Raw genomic sequence first — 13,848 nt, forward strand, 5'->3', positions numbered from 1 at the left:
TTAGCCTCTGAGTCGGGAAGATCCCCTGGAGGAGGAAACGGCAATGCACTCTAGTATTCTTACCTGAAGAATGCCATGGACAGAGGAGCCTGGGAGTCTACAACAGTTCATGGGGTCTCAAAAAGTTGGACACGACTGAGCACTATAGTACTACTATATGATCTCTTAAAAGGGGGCTTCCCAGATGGCTTAGCAGTAAGAATCTGCCTGCCAGTGTAGGAGATGCAGGAGACATGGGTTCGATCCCTGGACGAGGAGGATACCCTGTAGAAGGAAATGACAACCCACTCCAGTATCCTTATGGACTGTAGACCACCAGGCTCCTTTGCCCATGGAATTTCTCAAACTCAAACCCTTCTGAGCATGCAATCTTTTGGAAAGCTCAAATTTGAAGGTGAAAGAAGTAACCTCATTGTTCATTAACAGAGGAGTGTATAAAGAAGATGTGGTGTATATATACAATGAAATATTGCCCAGCCATTAAAAAGAATGAAATAATGCCATCTGTAGCAACATGGATGGACCTAGAGCATTTCATACTGAGTGAAGTAAGTCAGACAGAGAAATATCATATGGCATCCCTTGTATGTGAGATCTAAAATGAAATGATACAAATGAACTTACTTACAAAACAGAATAAGACTCACAGACTTAGAAAACAGACTTATGGTTGTCATAAGGGGAAAAGGATAGTTAGGGAATTTGGGATGGTCATGTATACACTGCTATATTTAAAATAGATAACCAACAAGGACCTATTGTACTACATGGAACTCTGCTCAACATTACGTGGATTGGAGGGGAACCGGGGGAGAATGGATACATGTACATGTATGCCTGAGCCCCTCACTGTTCACCTGAAACTATCACAACATTGTTAATCGGCTCTCAGATCAGATCAGTTGCTCAGTCATGTCCGACTCTTTGCCACCCCATGAATCACAGCACGCCAGGCCTCCCTGTCCATCATCAACTCCCGGAGTTCACCCAGACTCATGTCCATTGAGTCAGTGGTGCCATCCAGCCATTTCATCCTCTGTCGTCCCCTTCTCCTCCTGCCCCTAATCCCTCCCAGCATCAGAGTCTTTTCCAATGAGTCTACTTTTCACATGAGGTGGCCAAAGTACTGGAGTTTCAGCTTTAGCATCAGTCCTTCCAAAGAAACCCCAGGGCTGATCTCCTTCAGAATGGACTGGTTGGATCTCCTTGCAGTCCAAGGGACTCTCAAGAGTCTTCTCCAAACCACAGTTCAAAAGCATCAGTTCTTCGGCACTCAGCCTTCTTCACAGTCCAACTCTCACATTCATACATGACCACAGGAAAAACCATAGCCTTGACTAGACGAACCTTTGTTGGCAAAGTAATGTCTCTGCTTTTCAATATGCTATCTAGGTTGGTCATAACTTTCCTTCCAAAGAGTAAGCGTCTTTTAATTTCATGGCTGCAGTCACCATCTGTAGTGATTCTGCAGCACAGAAAAATAAAATCTTCCACTGTTTCCACTGTTTCCCCATCTATTTCCCATGAAGTGGTGGGACCGGATGCCATGATCTTCGTTTTCTGAATGTTGAGCTTTAAGCCAAGTTTTTCTCTCTCCACTTTCATTTCATCAAGAGGCTTTTGAGTTCCTCTTCACTTTCTGCCATAAGGGTGGTGTCATCTGCATATCTGGGGTTATTGATATTTCTCCCAGCAATCTTGATTTCAGCTTGTGTTTCTTCCAGCCCAGCATTTCTCATGATGTACTCTGCATATAAGTTAAATAAACAGGGTGACAACATACAGCCTTGACGAACTCCTTTTCCTATTTGGAACCAGTCTGTTGTTTCATGTCCAGTTCTAACTGTTGCTTCCTGACCTGCATACAAATTTCTCAAGAGGCAGATCAGGTGTTCTGGTATTCCCATCTCTTTCAGAATTTTCCACAGTTTATTGTGATCCACACAGTCAAAGGCTTTGGCATAGTCAATAAGGCAGAAATAGATGTTTTTCTGGAACTCTCTTGCTTTTTCCATGATCCAGTGGATGTTGGCAATTTGATCTCTGGTTCCTCTGCCTTTTCTAAAACCAGCTTGAACATCTGGAAGTTCACGGTTCACATATTGCTGAAGCCTGCCTTGGAGAATTTTGAGCATTACTTTACTAGCGTGAGATGAGCGCAATTGTGCGGTAGTTTGAGCATTCTTTGGCATTGCCTTTCTTTGGGATTGGAATGAAAACTGACCTTTTCCAGTCCTGTGGCCACTGCTGAGTTTTCCAAATTTGCTGGCATATTGAGAGCAGCACTTTCACAGCATCATCTTTTAGGATTTGGAATAACTCAACTGGAATTCCATCACCTCCACTAGCTTTGTTCATAGTACAAAAGCAAAATTTCAAAAGAAAAAAAAAATCTTAGTTGTAAAACCTTTGTACTCACCTGTGTTTGCTTAGCCATAAATTATTTTTGACTGTTTTATTTCAGTAAAGCCCCTATTATGATTCTCCATTGTTGACATCGCTTTCATTTTTCCATTTGTCTTTAACCTTCCCATATTTAAAGGTTACTTCAAAAGTCCACATAATTCAAGCATTTATAAGAGAGGTTGTTACAGTCTGGAAACTCAAGAATGTTTCCTGAGTCAATAGTTGAATCTTTATTCATGAATTTAGTGAAAGAAAGAAATTGTGCTGAGCCACTATTCTGAAAACAATCTTCCAATTTATGGAAAGCATGTTAAATAAAAAGACTCTAACAGGATAAATAAAAGGTTATAATTATGGGCAAGTTCAACAAAAGGGAAAACACATTCAAAATCTAAGATGGAGGAAAATTATATTTAAGACATGGGAATAAACATCATGGTAATCATGCTTCATTCATTTAACAAATATTCATAAGTATTCACTGGGAGCCTGTTCTGTGGCAAATGACACACACACACAAACACACACACACACACACACATCAGCCAACAAGCACTACTAATGAAAATATAAGAACAAATAAAAATGAATTATTTAAAATAAGTATGAATGTATTTGGAGAAGGCAATGGCACCCCACTCTGGTACTCTTGCCTGGAAAATCTCATGGACGGAGGAGCCTGGTAGGCTGCAGACCATGGGGTCGCGAAGAGTCGGACACGATTGAGCGACTTCACTTTCACTTTTCCCTTTCATGCATTGGAGAAGGAAATGGCAACCCACTCCAGTGTTCTTGCCTGGAGAATCCCAGGGACCGGGGAGCCTGGTGGGCTGCCGTCTATGGGGTCGCACAGAGTCGGCCACAACTGAAGCGACTTAGCAGCAGCATGAATGTACTAGTTTAGTGTCTGCCTGGAATGCGGGAGACCCGGGTTCGATCCCTGGGTGGGGAAGATCCCCTGGAGAAGGAAAATGGCAACCCACTCCAGTACTCTTGCCTGGAGAATCCCATGGAGGGAGGAGCCTGGTAGGCTACAGTCCATGGGGTCGCAAAGAGTTGGACACGACTGAGCGACTTCACTTTCACTTTCATTATATTAGCAAAAAGCAGAAGAAAAGCAATTACTAGTACATTTTTTGTTTGTTGGGTTCTTCGCATTTGTTTTTTAGAAGATGGTAAAAACCACTACCAAACGTCCTTTGAAACAATACTGAAAAACAAAAATTACTCTGTATGACCACGAGGAATCTAAAAATGTATTCTTGCCTATTGGCTCTTTTCAGTTTTTTTTTTTTTTAAACTTTACAATATTGTATTAGTTTTGCCAAATATCGAAATGAATCCACCACAGGTATACCTGTGTTCCCCATCCTGAACCCTCCTCCCTCCTCCCTCCCCATACCCTCACTCTGGGTCGTCCCAGTGCACCAGCCCCAAGCATCCAGTATCGTGCATCGAACCTGGACTGGCGACTCGTTTCATACATGATATTATACATGTTTCACTGCTATTCTCCCAAATCTCCCCACCCTCTCCCTCTCCCACAGAGTCCATAGGACTGATCTATACATCAGTGTCTCTTTTGCTGTCTCGTACACAGGGTTATTGTTACCATCTTTCTAAATTCCATATATATGCATTAGTATACTGTATTGGTGTTTTTCTTTCTGGCTTACTTCACTCTGTATAATAGGTTCCAGTTTCATCCATCTCATGAGAACTGATTCAAATGTATTCTTTTTAATGGCTGAGTAATACTCCATTGTGTATATGTACCACTGCTTTCTTATCCATTCATCTGCTGATGGGCATCTAGGTTGCTTCCATGTCCTGGCTATTATAAACAGTGCTTCGATGAGCACTGGGGTACACGTGTCTCTTTCCCTTCTGGTTTCCTCAGTGTGTATGCCCAGCAGTGGGATTGCTGGATCATAAGGCAGTTCTATTTCCAGTTTTTTAAGGAATCTCCACACTGTTCTCCATAGTGGCTGTACTAGTTTGCATTCCCACCAACAGTGTAAGAGAGGACCCTTTTCTCCACACCCTCTCCAGCATTTATTGTTTGTAGACTTATGGATTGCAACCATTCTGACTGGCGTGAAATGGTACCTCATAGTGATTTTGATTTGCATTTCTCTGATAATGAGTGATGTTGAGCATCTTTTCATGTATTTGTTAGCCATCTGTATGTCCTCTTTGGAGAAATGTCTATTTAGTTCTTTGGCTCATTTTTTGATTGGGTCATTTATTTTTCTGGAGTTGAGCTGTAGCAGTTGCTTGTATATTTTTGAGATTAGTTGTTTGTCCATTGCTTCATTTGCTATTATTTTCTCCCATTCTGAAGGCTGCCTTTTCACCTTGCTAATAGTTTCCTTTGTTGTGCAGAAGCTTTTAAGTTTAATTATGTCCCATTTGTTTATTTTTAATTTTATAGGATTATATCTCTAAGACCATATGAGGTGAAGTTATCTTCCTTTGCTTGATGAAAACCAAAATAATGCCCGTAACTTACTTTCAGAAAATCCAGATGACTTGACAAAAGGCTAATACCTCTGTATGATGAATACTTTTAACAGTCCAGAAATGGAAGAGAAATTCCTGAATCTGATAAAGAGTATCAATGAAAATATCAAAAATCAATATTAGTCTCTAAAGGATCACAGACAAGACATTGCTTCTATTCACTGTCTTCCTGAAGGGCCTGGCATCAAACCAGGAAAGGCAATAAGATGTATTAAGGCTGAAAAGGGAGAAATAAACCATTTTTATTTATAGGTGCATGTAGAAGATGCAAAGGAGTCAATAAGCAAACTACAAGAGCTAGAACTAATAGGGGAATTAATACAGTCACTGCTGCTGCTGCTGCTGCTAAGTCGCTTCAGTCGTGTCCGACTCTGTGCGACCCCAGAGACGGCAGCCCACCAGGCTCCCCCGTCCCTGGGATTCTCCAGGCAAGAACACTGGAATGAGTTGCCATTTCCTTCTCCAATACATGAAAGTGAAAAGTGAAACTGAAGTTGCTCAGTCGTGTCCAACTCTTTTCGACCCCATGGACTGCAGCCCACCTGGCTCCTCCATCCACGGGATTTTCCAAGCAAGAGTACTGGAGTGGGTTGCCATTGCCTTCTCTGATACAGTCACTATAAACACAAATGTAAATTTTATTTCTAGATGCTAGTGAAATCATTAGAAAGTGAAATTTAAATTTCATTTATTAAATACATGGGAATTAATTTAACACAAGGTATACAGTCCTCTACCCCCCCCCAAAAAAATAGACAGGATCTACATAAAAGGGAATAACATAAGACTCCATATATCAAGATGTAAATTGTCCAAAATGAATCCATAAATTCAACACAAGCCCAATCTAACTATTAGCAATGTTTTTTGGTAGACATTGAGAAGCTAATTCTATAAGTTTGGTGGAAATTCAAAGACCTAAAATAAACCTTGAAAAAGAAGAAAGTTTGAATTGCATTTCCAGATATCAAAATGTATATGAAGCCCCACTAATTATGACAGAATGTTCTGTTGAAAAGAGGATAAAATAAAGATGAGTAAGCAGGATCAAATCCAAAAATAGGTCCATATGTACACATCATCAATTGATTTTCTCCAAAACTGTCTACGCAATTCTATGGGGAAAAAGATGGTCTTTCTGGGATAATAGCTAGTGTCAGTTGTTCAGTCATGTCTGAGTGTGTCTGATTCTTTGTGATGCTGTGAACTGTAACTAGTCAGCCTCTGTCCATGTGATTCTCCAAGCAAGAATACTGGAGTGGGTTGTCATGCCCTTCTCCAAGGGATCTTCCTGACCCAGGGATTGAACCCAGGTCTCCCACATAGCAGGTGGACTCTTTACCATCTCAGCCACCTGGGAAGCCCCCACTTGTGCTGCTACCACACAAACACTAGAATGTGCTCTCAGTGATATCTTATTGTGGTTTTAATTGCATTTCTGGCAACTGGCTATTTGCATCTTTTGAAAGAACCTTGACTCCTTCCTCATAACATAAAAAAATTAACTCTAGATGGATACAAGATCTAAATGTGATCAATGAAACTATAAAACTTCTTAAAAATACAGGAGAATTTCTTTATAAGTTTGACAGCTTAGATTCCTTCAAAAGCACACATACAAACTCAATCAGAAAAGGAAAAATATTAAATTTCACTCTTTCAAAATTAAATATATCTGTTCCCAAAACACACTACCTAGAGAATGAAAACACAAATTATAGACTGGGTTAAAATATTTGTGTTATAGTGCATAAATGCTTTGCAGTTTCTGATCTGTTAAAACATACACATTCCAGTCCAACGGGGTCCGTTTTTAGAGCCTGATTTGGTGTGGATAATGAACTAGAAAATTTATACTTGTATAATATGTAATTTGGAGAAGGCAATGGCACCCCACTCCAGTACTTTTGCCTGGAAAATCCCATGGATGGAGGAGCCTGGTAGGCTGCAATCCATGGGGTCGCTAAGAGTCAGACACGACTGAGCAACTTCACTTTCACTTTTCACTTTCATGCATTGGAGAAGGGGATGGCAACCCACTCCAGTGTTCTTGCCTGGAGAATCCCAGGGACGGGGGAGCCTGGTGGCTGCCGTCTATGGAGTCACACAGAGTCGGACACGACTGAAGTGACTTAGCATAGCATATCTGATAAAGGCTTCCCAGGTGGGTCAGTGGGTAAAGAATCTGCCTGAAATGCAGGAGATACAGGAGACGTGGGTTCAATCCCTGGCTTGGGAAGATCCCCTGGAGGAGGGCGTGACAACCCACTCCAGTATTCTTGCATGGAGAATCCCCATGGACACAGAAGCCTGGCAGGCTACTGTCCATAGGGTGGCAAAGAGTAGGATATGACTGAAGTGGACTGAGCGCGTATACATGCACGTATCTGACAAACAACTTGAATACAGAATAACAAACATGCCTATACATTTTAAAATGGTAAAAATAAATAATCTACAACCTAAAAATACATAAGCACATGATGCAAAGTGATACTTCTCAAAAGAAATCACCCAAATGGCCAATAAGCTTAGGAAAATGTGTTCAACACCATTCAGTTCAGTCTCTGTTGTGTCTGACTCTTTGCGATCCCATGAATTACACCATGCCAGGCCTCCCTGTCCATCACCAACTCCCGGAGTTCACTCAAACTCATGTCCATCAAGTCGGTGATGCCATCCAGCCATCTCATCCTCTGTTGTCCCCTTCTCCTCCTGCCCCCAATCCCTCCCAGCATCAGGATCTTTTCCAATGAGTCAACTCTTCGCATGAGGTGCCAAAGTATTGGAGTTTCAGCTTTAGCATCAGGCCTTCCAATGAATACCCAGGACTGATCTCCTTTAGGATGGACTGGTTGGACCGCCTTGCAGTCAAAGGGACTCTCAAGAGTCTTCTCCAACAACACACTTCAAAAGCATCAATTCTTCTGCATTCAGCTTTCTTCACAACCCAACTCTCACATCCATGCATGACCACTGGAAAAAACCATAGCCTTGTCTAGATGGACCTTTGTTGGCAAAGTAATGTCCCTGCTTTTGAATATGCTATCTAGGTTGGTCATAACTTCCCTTCCAAGGAATAAGCATCTTTTAATTTCATGGCTGCAATCACCATCTGCAGTGATTTTGGAGCCCAAAAAACTAAAGTCTGACACTATTTCCACTGTTTCCCCATCTATTTCCCATGAAGTGATGGGACCAGATGCCATGATCTTCGTTTTCTGAATGTTGAGCTTTAAGCCAACTTTTTCATTCTCCACTTTCACTTTCATCAAGAGGCTTTTTAGTTCCTCTTCACTTTCTGCCATAAGGGTGGTGTCATCTGCATATCTGATGTTATTGATATTTCTCCCAGCAATCTTGATTCCAGCCCAGCTTTTTTCATGATGCACTCTGCATATAAGTTAAATAAGCATGGTGACAATATACAGCCTTGACATACTCCTTTTTCTATTTGGAACCAGTCTGTTGTTCCATGTCCAGTTCTAACTGTTGCTTCCTGACCTGCATATAGGTTTCTCAAGAGGTAGGTCAGGTGGTCTGGTATTCCCATCTCTTTCAGAATTTTCCACAGTTTATTGTGATACACACAATCAAAGGCTTTGACATAGTCCATAAAGCAGAAATAGATGTTTTTTCTGCAACTCTCTTGCTTTTTCGATGATCCAGCAGATGTCAACACCATTACTCATCAACAAATGTAAATTAAATCCACCTTGTGCTCCTTCTCTCCTCCCTGAGTCACTCAGTTTTGTCCAACTCTTTGCAACCCCGTGGACTGTAGTTTGCCAGGCCCCTCTGTTCATGGAATTCTCCAGGTAAGAATACTGGAGTGGGTTGTCATTCCCTTCTCCAGAGGATCTTCCAGACCCAGGATCTAACTCAAGTCTCCCACACTGCAGGCAGAACCGTCTCAGCTACCTGGGAAGCCCCCACCTTGTGCTGCTACCACACACACACTAGACTGTGCTCTTAGTGATATCTTCTTGTGGTTTTAATTGTATTTCTCCAGTGATTTATGATGTTGAATATATTTTTATATGCTTATTTGCTATCTGTATACTTCTGTGGTGAAATAGCTCTTTGCCCATGGTCTAAGTGAAATGTTTGCCTTATTTAAATACTGTTTAGCTTTGAGAGTTGTTTATATATTCTAGATATTACTTCCTTGTGGAATATATGGTTTCCAAATAATAGTTTTTCACAGTTGGTAGCTTGTCTTTTCATGCTCTTACAGTTGTTTTGCAGGGCAAAAGATCTTAATTTTGAAGTCTAGCTTGTCATTTTTTAAAAATTTTATAGACTGTTGTTTTGTTGTCAAGTCCAAAGGCTCTTGGCCCATACACATATCAAACTTTTGTCCTGTATTTTTCCCTAAAATTTTTTTATAATTTAACGTTTTACATTTAAGTCTGTGATCCATTTTAAAGAATGTATGGGGGAAAAAAATAAATAAAGAATATATGTATGAAGTGTGAGACCTGAATCAAGGTTAATTTTTCCTACCAATGGATTTCAACTTTCTCCAACACTATCTGTTGAAAGGATTATCCTTCTTCTTTAGAATTTATTTGTCACTTTGCCAGAAAAGGTCAGTTGGGTATATTTGTGTGCATCTATTTATGGGTTCTCTGTTCATTTCCACTGAACTGTGTGTTTATCCCTGCACCAGTACCAAATAACCTCGATGACTCTAGCCTGAAATCAGATTGACCGATTGTTCTGACTTCTTATTTCTTCAAGATTTTAAAAATTATTCCAGTATCTCTTCCTGTTCATATAAATTTTAGAATAATCTTGCCTGTATTTGTTTTTTAAAATCCTGATGTATTTTAGCAGGAGTTTTATAACATGTGTATATAAATCTGGAGAGACTTGTCATGTTTACTGCTTTGAAACTTCCAGTTTGCAAACTCATGATGTCTCTTCATCTGTTTTCTTTAATTTCTTTCATCAGTGTTTTGTAGTTTTCAGCTTAACAATTCTGTACATGTTTTCTGTACAAAAAATACCACTCAGGGTCTTTTTTCAAGTCATTACAAATGGTATTATACTTTTAATTTTGAGGTCCACATGTCCATCGCTAATATGTAGAAATAAAATTGATTAGATACATTTATCTTATTTCCTATGGTGTTGAACTCAATAGGTCTGAGAGTTTTGTGGGGTATGTTCTTTGAGATTTTCTATATAGATAATCATATTGCCTGGCATTTTCACTTCTTTTCTGGTCCAAGACTGTCTTTACATCTGCTTTCTTTATTGCACTGGCTTTGACATTTAGCTCTGTGCTGAAGGAGAGGGATAAGAGTGGATGTACTTGCCTTGTTCCCAGTCTTAGGGAAACATATAAGGAAACATAAGTCTTTTGTTAGTAAGCATACTGCTAGCTATGGAGGAACTTCCCCACTATGCCTGTGTTTCTCAAAGTCTTCACCGTAGTTGACTGTCGAATTTTGGCAAAAGTTTATTCTACATAGATTAATATGATGTAATTTTTCTTCTTTTATCCTGTTAATATGGTGAATTTCATCAACTGATTTTCAATTTGAAGTAATTTGCATCCTTGAAAAAACTCCATTTGTGCTTGGTATATTACTCTTTTAATATAGATGAATTTTACTTGCTAATATTTTTAAGAAATTTTATGTCTGTATTCATGAATATGTTTCTCTGCAGTTTTCTGTTATGATCTTTGTCTGATTTTCATTTCAGGGTAACACTAGCTTCATAAAATGAGTGATGAATTTCTCCTTTTTTTCTGGAAGAAATAGTGTATAATTCATGCTAATACTTCAAAAGATTGGTAGAATTATCTAGTAATACTGTCTGAGTCCAGGGATTTCTTTTTGTTGTTGTTAAAAACTCAATTTCTTCATAGATATCGTGACTTCAGCTTTCTCTGGCCCCTGCCCTGAGGAGAGATGAAGAGGAGAGACCTCTGGAGCCCACAGTGAGGTTTGGGGACAGACAGCAGGTGCTTCCAGAGCACTGTGCCTCTGCACAGAAGTAGGTTCCTGCATCTGAGAGCTGGGCAGCCGCGAGGTGCAGGGAGCCGTGCTTTCTGGTCTCTCCAAATCGACCTGTCAGTCTCTGCTGCGTCTTCACATCCCCATCCTTAGCTAATATCATCAAGAAGACAGGGATTCCCCCAGGGCTCTGCTTATACCACTGTAACCTGTAAAAAGTGCTTGAGGAATTGCAGTACGTGGTGAAGTTCTCTCCTTCTTGTAGAGGCAAGAATTGGGGAATTTGACTTATCTGTTGTCCGTTCACTTCTGTTGAGAAAACAGTGAGAAGTATCAGAGAAAGTCGAATCAGATGTCTATTCTCTCAGCTCCAACGGTCTCTCTCATTCTTCTTGTGTATTTTTCTCCTTCTTTCCATGTCTCCCTGCCCATCTCCCTCCATCTTTCCACTTTTTAGTTTCAGAGTTTTTCCAAACATCCTGCTCTCTATCAGAAAATCTCATTCCTATAGTTTCCTGCAGATAATATTTCACTGTGCAGAATTCTCTGGAAGCAATCAGGGAAACCCCAACTCACGTGGTATTTGCATCCATAAGATCAACACTAGTGCTATGAGCAGCATTTCCCTCTTCTCCCTCGTCAGGAAGAGTTGCTGAATCTGCCTGCTCCTAAAGGGTTTCCCTTGTTCAAGCTTTTCCAGCCCCACACACGTTTCTGTGGTTTACACTGCCTTTTGCAAAGAAAAAAGAAAGGAGTGACTGCCATTTGAGACAGCCAATCAGACTTACCCCTATTTTACTCACACATCTTAAAAAACAGGGCGGGTTTGCGGATGCTGCCCCCCTGTGGCTGGATCTAAAATTGCTGACTTTATAACCAATTCTTCACAGAATGCTTTCTAGTTTACGTGGTATGTATGTTTGTCAAAGCTTGAAAAGAGTTTACTCAAGCTGATATTGTTTGGGGAGAAACAATTTGCCTTTTAAAATGGGATTTTTTTTAATTTAAAACTAGGGCATCAGGGGAAACAATGGAAACCGTGAGAGACTTATTTTAGGGGTCTCCAAAATCACTGCCGGAGAAGGCAATAGCACCCCACTTCAGTACTCTTGCCTGGAAAATGCCATGGATGGAGGAGCCTGGTAGGCTGCAATCCATGGGGTCGCTAAGGGTCAGAAACGACTGAGCGACTTCGCTTTCACTTTTCACTTTCATGTGCTGGAGAAGGAAATGGCAACCCACTTCAGTGTTCTTGCCTGGAGAATCACAGGGACGGGGGAGCCTGGTGGCTGCAGTCTATGGGGTCACACAGAGTCGGACACGACTGAAGTGACTTAACATAGCATAAATTCACTGAGATGGTGTCTGCAGCCATGAAATTAAAAGATCTTTGCTCCTTGGAAGCAAAGCTATGACCAACCTAGACAGCATATTAAAAAGCAGAGACATTACTTTGCCAACAAAGGTCCATCTAGTCAAAGCTATGGTTTTTCCAGTAGTCATGTATGGATGTGAGAGTTGAACAAAAAGAAAGCTGAGTGCCAAAGAATTGATGCTTTTGAACTGTGTTGTTGGAGAAGACTCTTGAGAGTCCCTTGTACTGCAAGAAGATCCAAACAGTCATCCTAAAGGAAATCAGTCCTGAATAGTCATTGGAAGGACTGATGCTGAAGCTGAAACTCCAATACTTTGGCCACCTGATGGGAAGAACTAACTTATTGCAAAAGACCTTGATGCTAGGAAAGATTGAAGGTGAGAAGAAAAGGAAATGACAGAGGATGAGATGGTTGGATGGCATCACCAACTCGATGGACATGAGTTTGAGTAAGCTCCAAGTGTTGCTGATGGACAGGGAAGACGGGCATGCTGCAGTCCTGGGGTCACAAAGAGTCGGACATGACTGAGCAACTGAACTGAACTGAACTGAGGGCATCAGGAGGAAATAAAATGTTTCATTTCGTATTTCCAGTTTCATCAGAATCATACATGTGTGTCTCTGCATGTACTAATAGAATGTATTAGATTATAGACAGTTGATAGAGGTATAGAAAAGACTCATAATTTATTGTTAATAACCTAAGACCATGAAATGGAAGATCAGATCAGTCGCTCAGTCGTGTCCGACTCTTTGCGACCCCATGAATCACAGCACACCAGGCCTCCCTGTCCATCACCAACTCCCGGAGTTCACCCAGACTCACATCCATTGAGTCAGTGATGCCATCCAGCCATCTCATCCTCTGTCGTCCCCTTCTCCTCCTGACCCCAATCCCTCCCAGCATGAGAGTCTTTTCCAGTGAGTCAACTCTTCGCATGAGGTGGCCAAAGGACTGGAGTCTCAGCTTTAGCATCATTCCTTCCAAAGAAATCCCAGGGCTGATCTCCTTCAGAATGGACTGGTTGGATCTCCTTGCAGTCCAAGGGACTCGCAAGAGTCTTCTCCAACACCACAGTTCAAAAGCACCAATTCTTCGGTGCTCAGCCTTCTTCACAGTCCAACTCTCACATCCATACATGACCACAGGAAAAACCATAGCCCTGACTAGACAAACCTTTGTTGGTAGAGTAATGTCTCTGCTTTTGAATATGCTATCTAGATTGGTCATAACTTTCCTTCCAAGGAGTAAGCATCTTTTAATTTCATGGCTGCAGTCACCATCTGCAGTGATTTTGGAGCCCAGAAAAATAAAGTCTGACACTGTTTCCACTGTTTCCCCATCTATTTCCCATGAAGTGGTGGGACCAGGTGCCATGATCTTCGTTTTCTGAATGTTGAGCTTTAAGCCAACTTTTTCACTCTCCACTTTCACTTTCATCAAGAGGCTTTTGAGTTCCTCTTCACTTTCTGCCATAAGGCTGGTGTCATCTGCATATCTGAGGTTATTGAGATTTCTCCTGGCAATCTTGATTCCAGTTTGTGTTTCTTCCAGCCCAGCATTTCTCATGATGT

General features: G+C 41.0%; 1 gene segment (V, D, J or C); it reads right to left on the reverse strand.

Annotated features, from left to right (window-relative positions):
- Nucleotides 1-10,821: 10,821 nt before the first annotated feature.
- On the reverse strand, nucleotides 10,822-11,691 carry LOC101909777 (T cell receptor alpha variable 25-like). The segment is given in 2 exon segments: nucleotides 10,822-11,207; nucleotides 11,475-11,691. Coding segments are annotated over 2 exon segments (432 nt in total).
- Nucleotides 11,692-13,848: the final 2,157 nt, after the last annotated feature.

This window comes from Bos taurus, chromosome 10 (genome assembly GCF_002263795.3).
Source record: "Bos taurus isolate L1 Dominette 01449 registration number 42190680 breed Hereford chromosome 10, ARS-UCD2.0, whole genome shotgun sequence".
In the NCBI taxonomy this organism is placed as follows: domain Eukaryota; kingdom Metazoa; phylum Chordata; class Mammalia; order Artiodactyla; family Bovidae; genus Bos; species Bos taurus.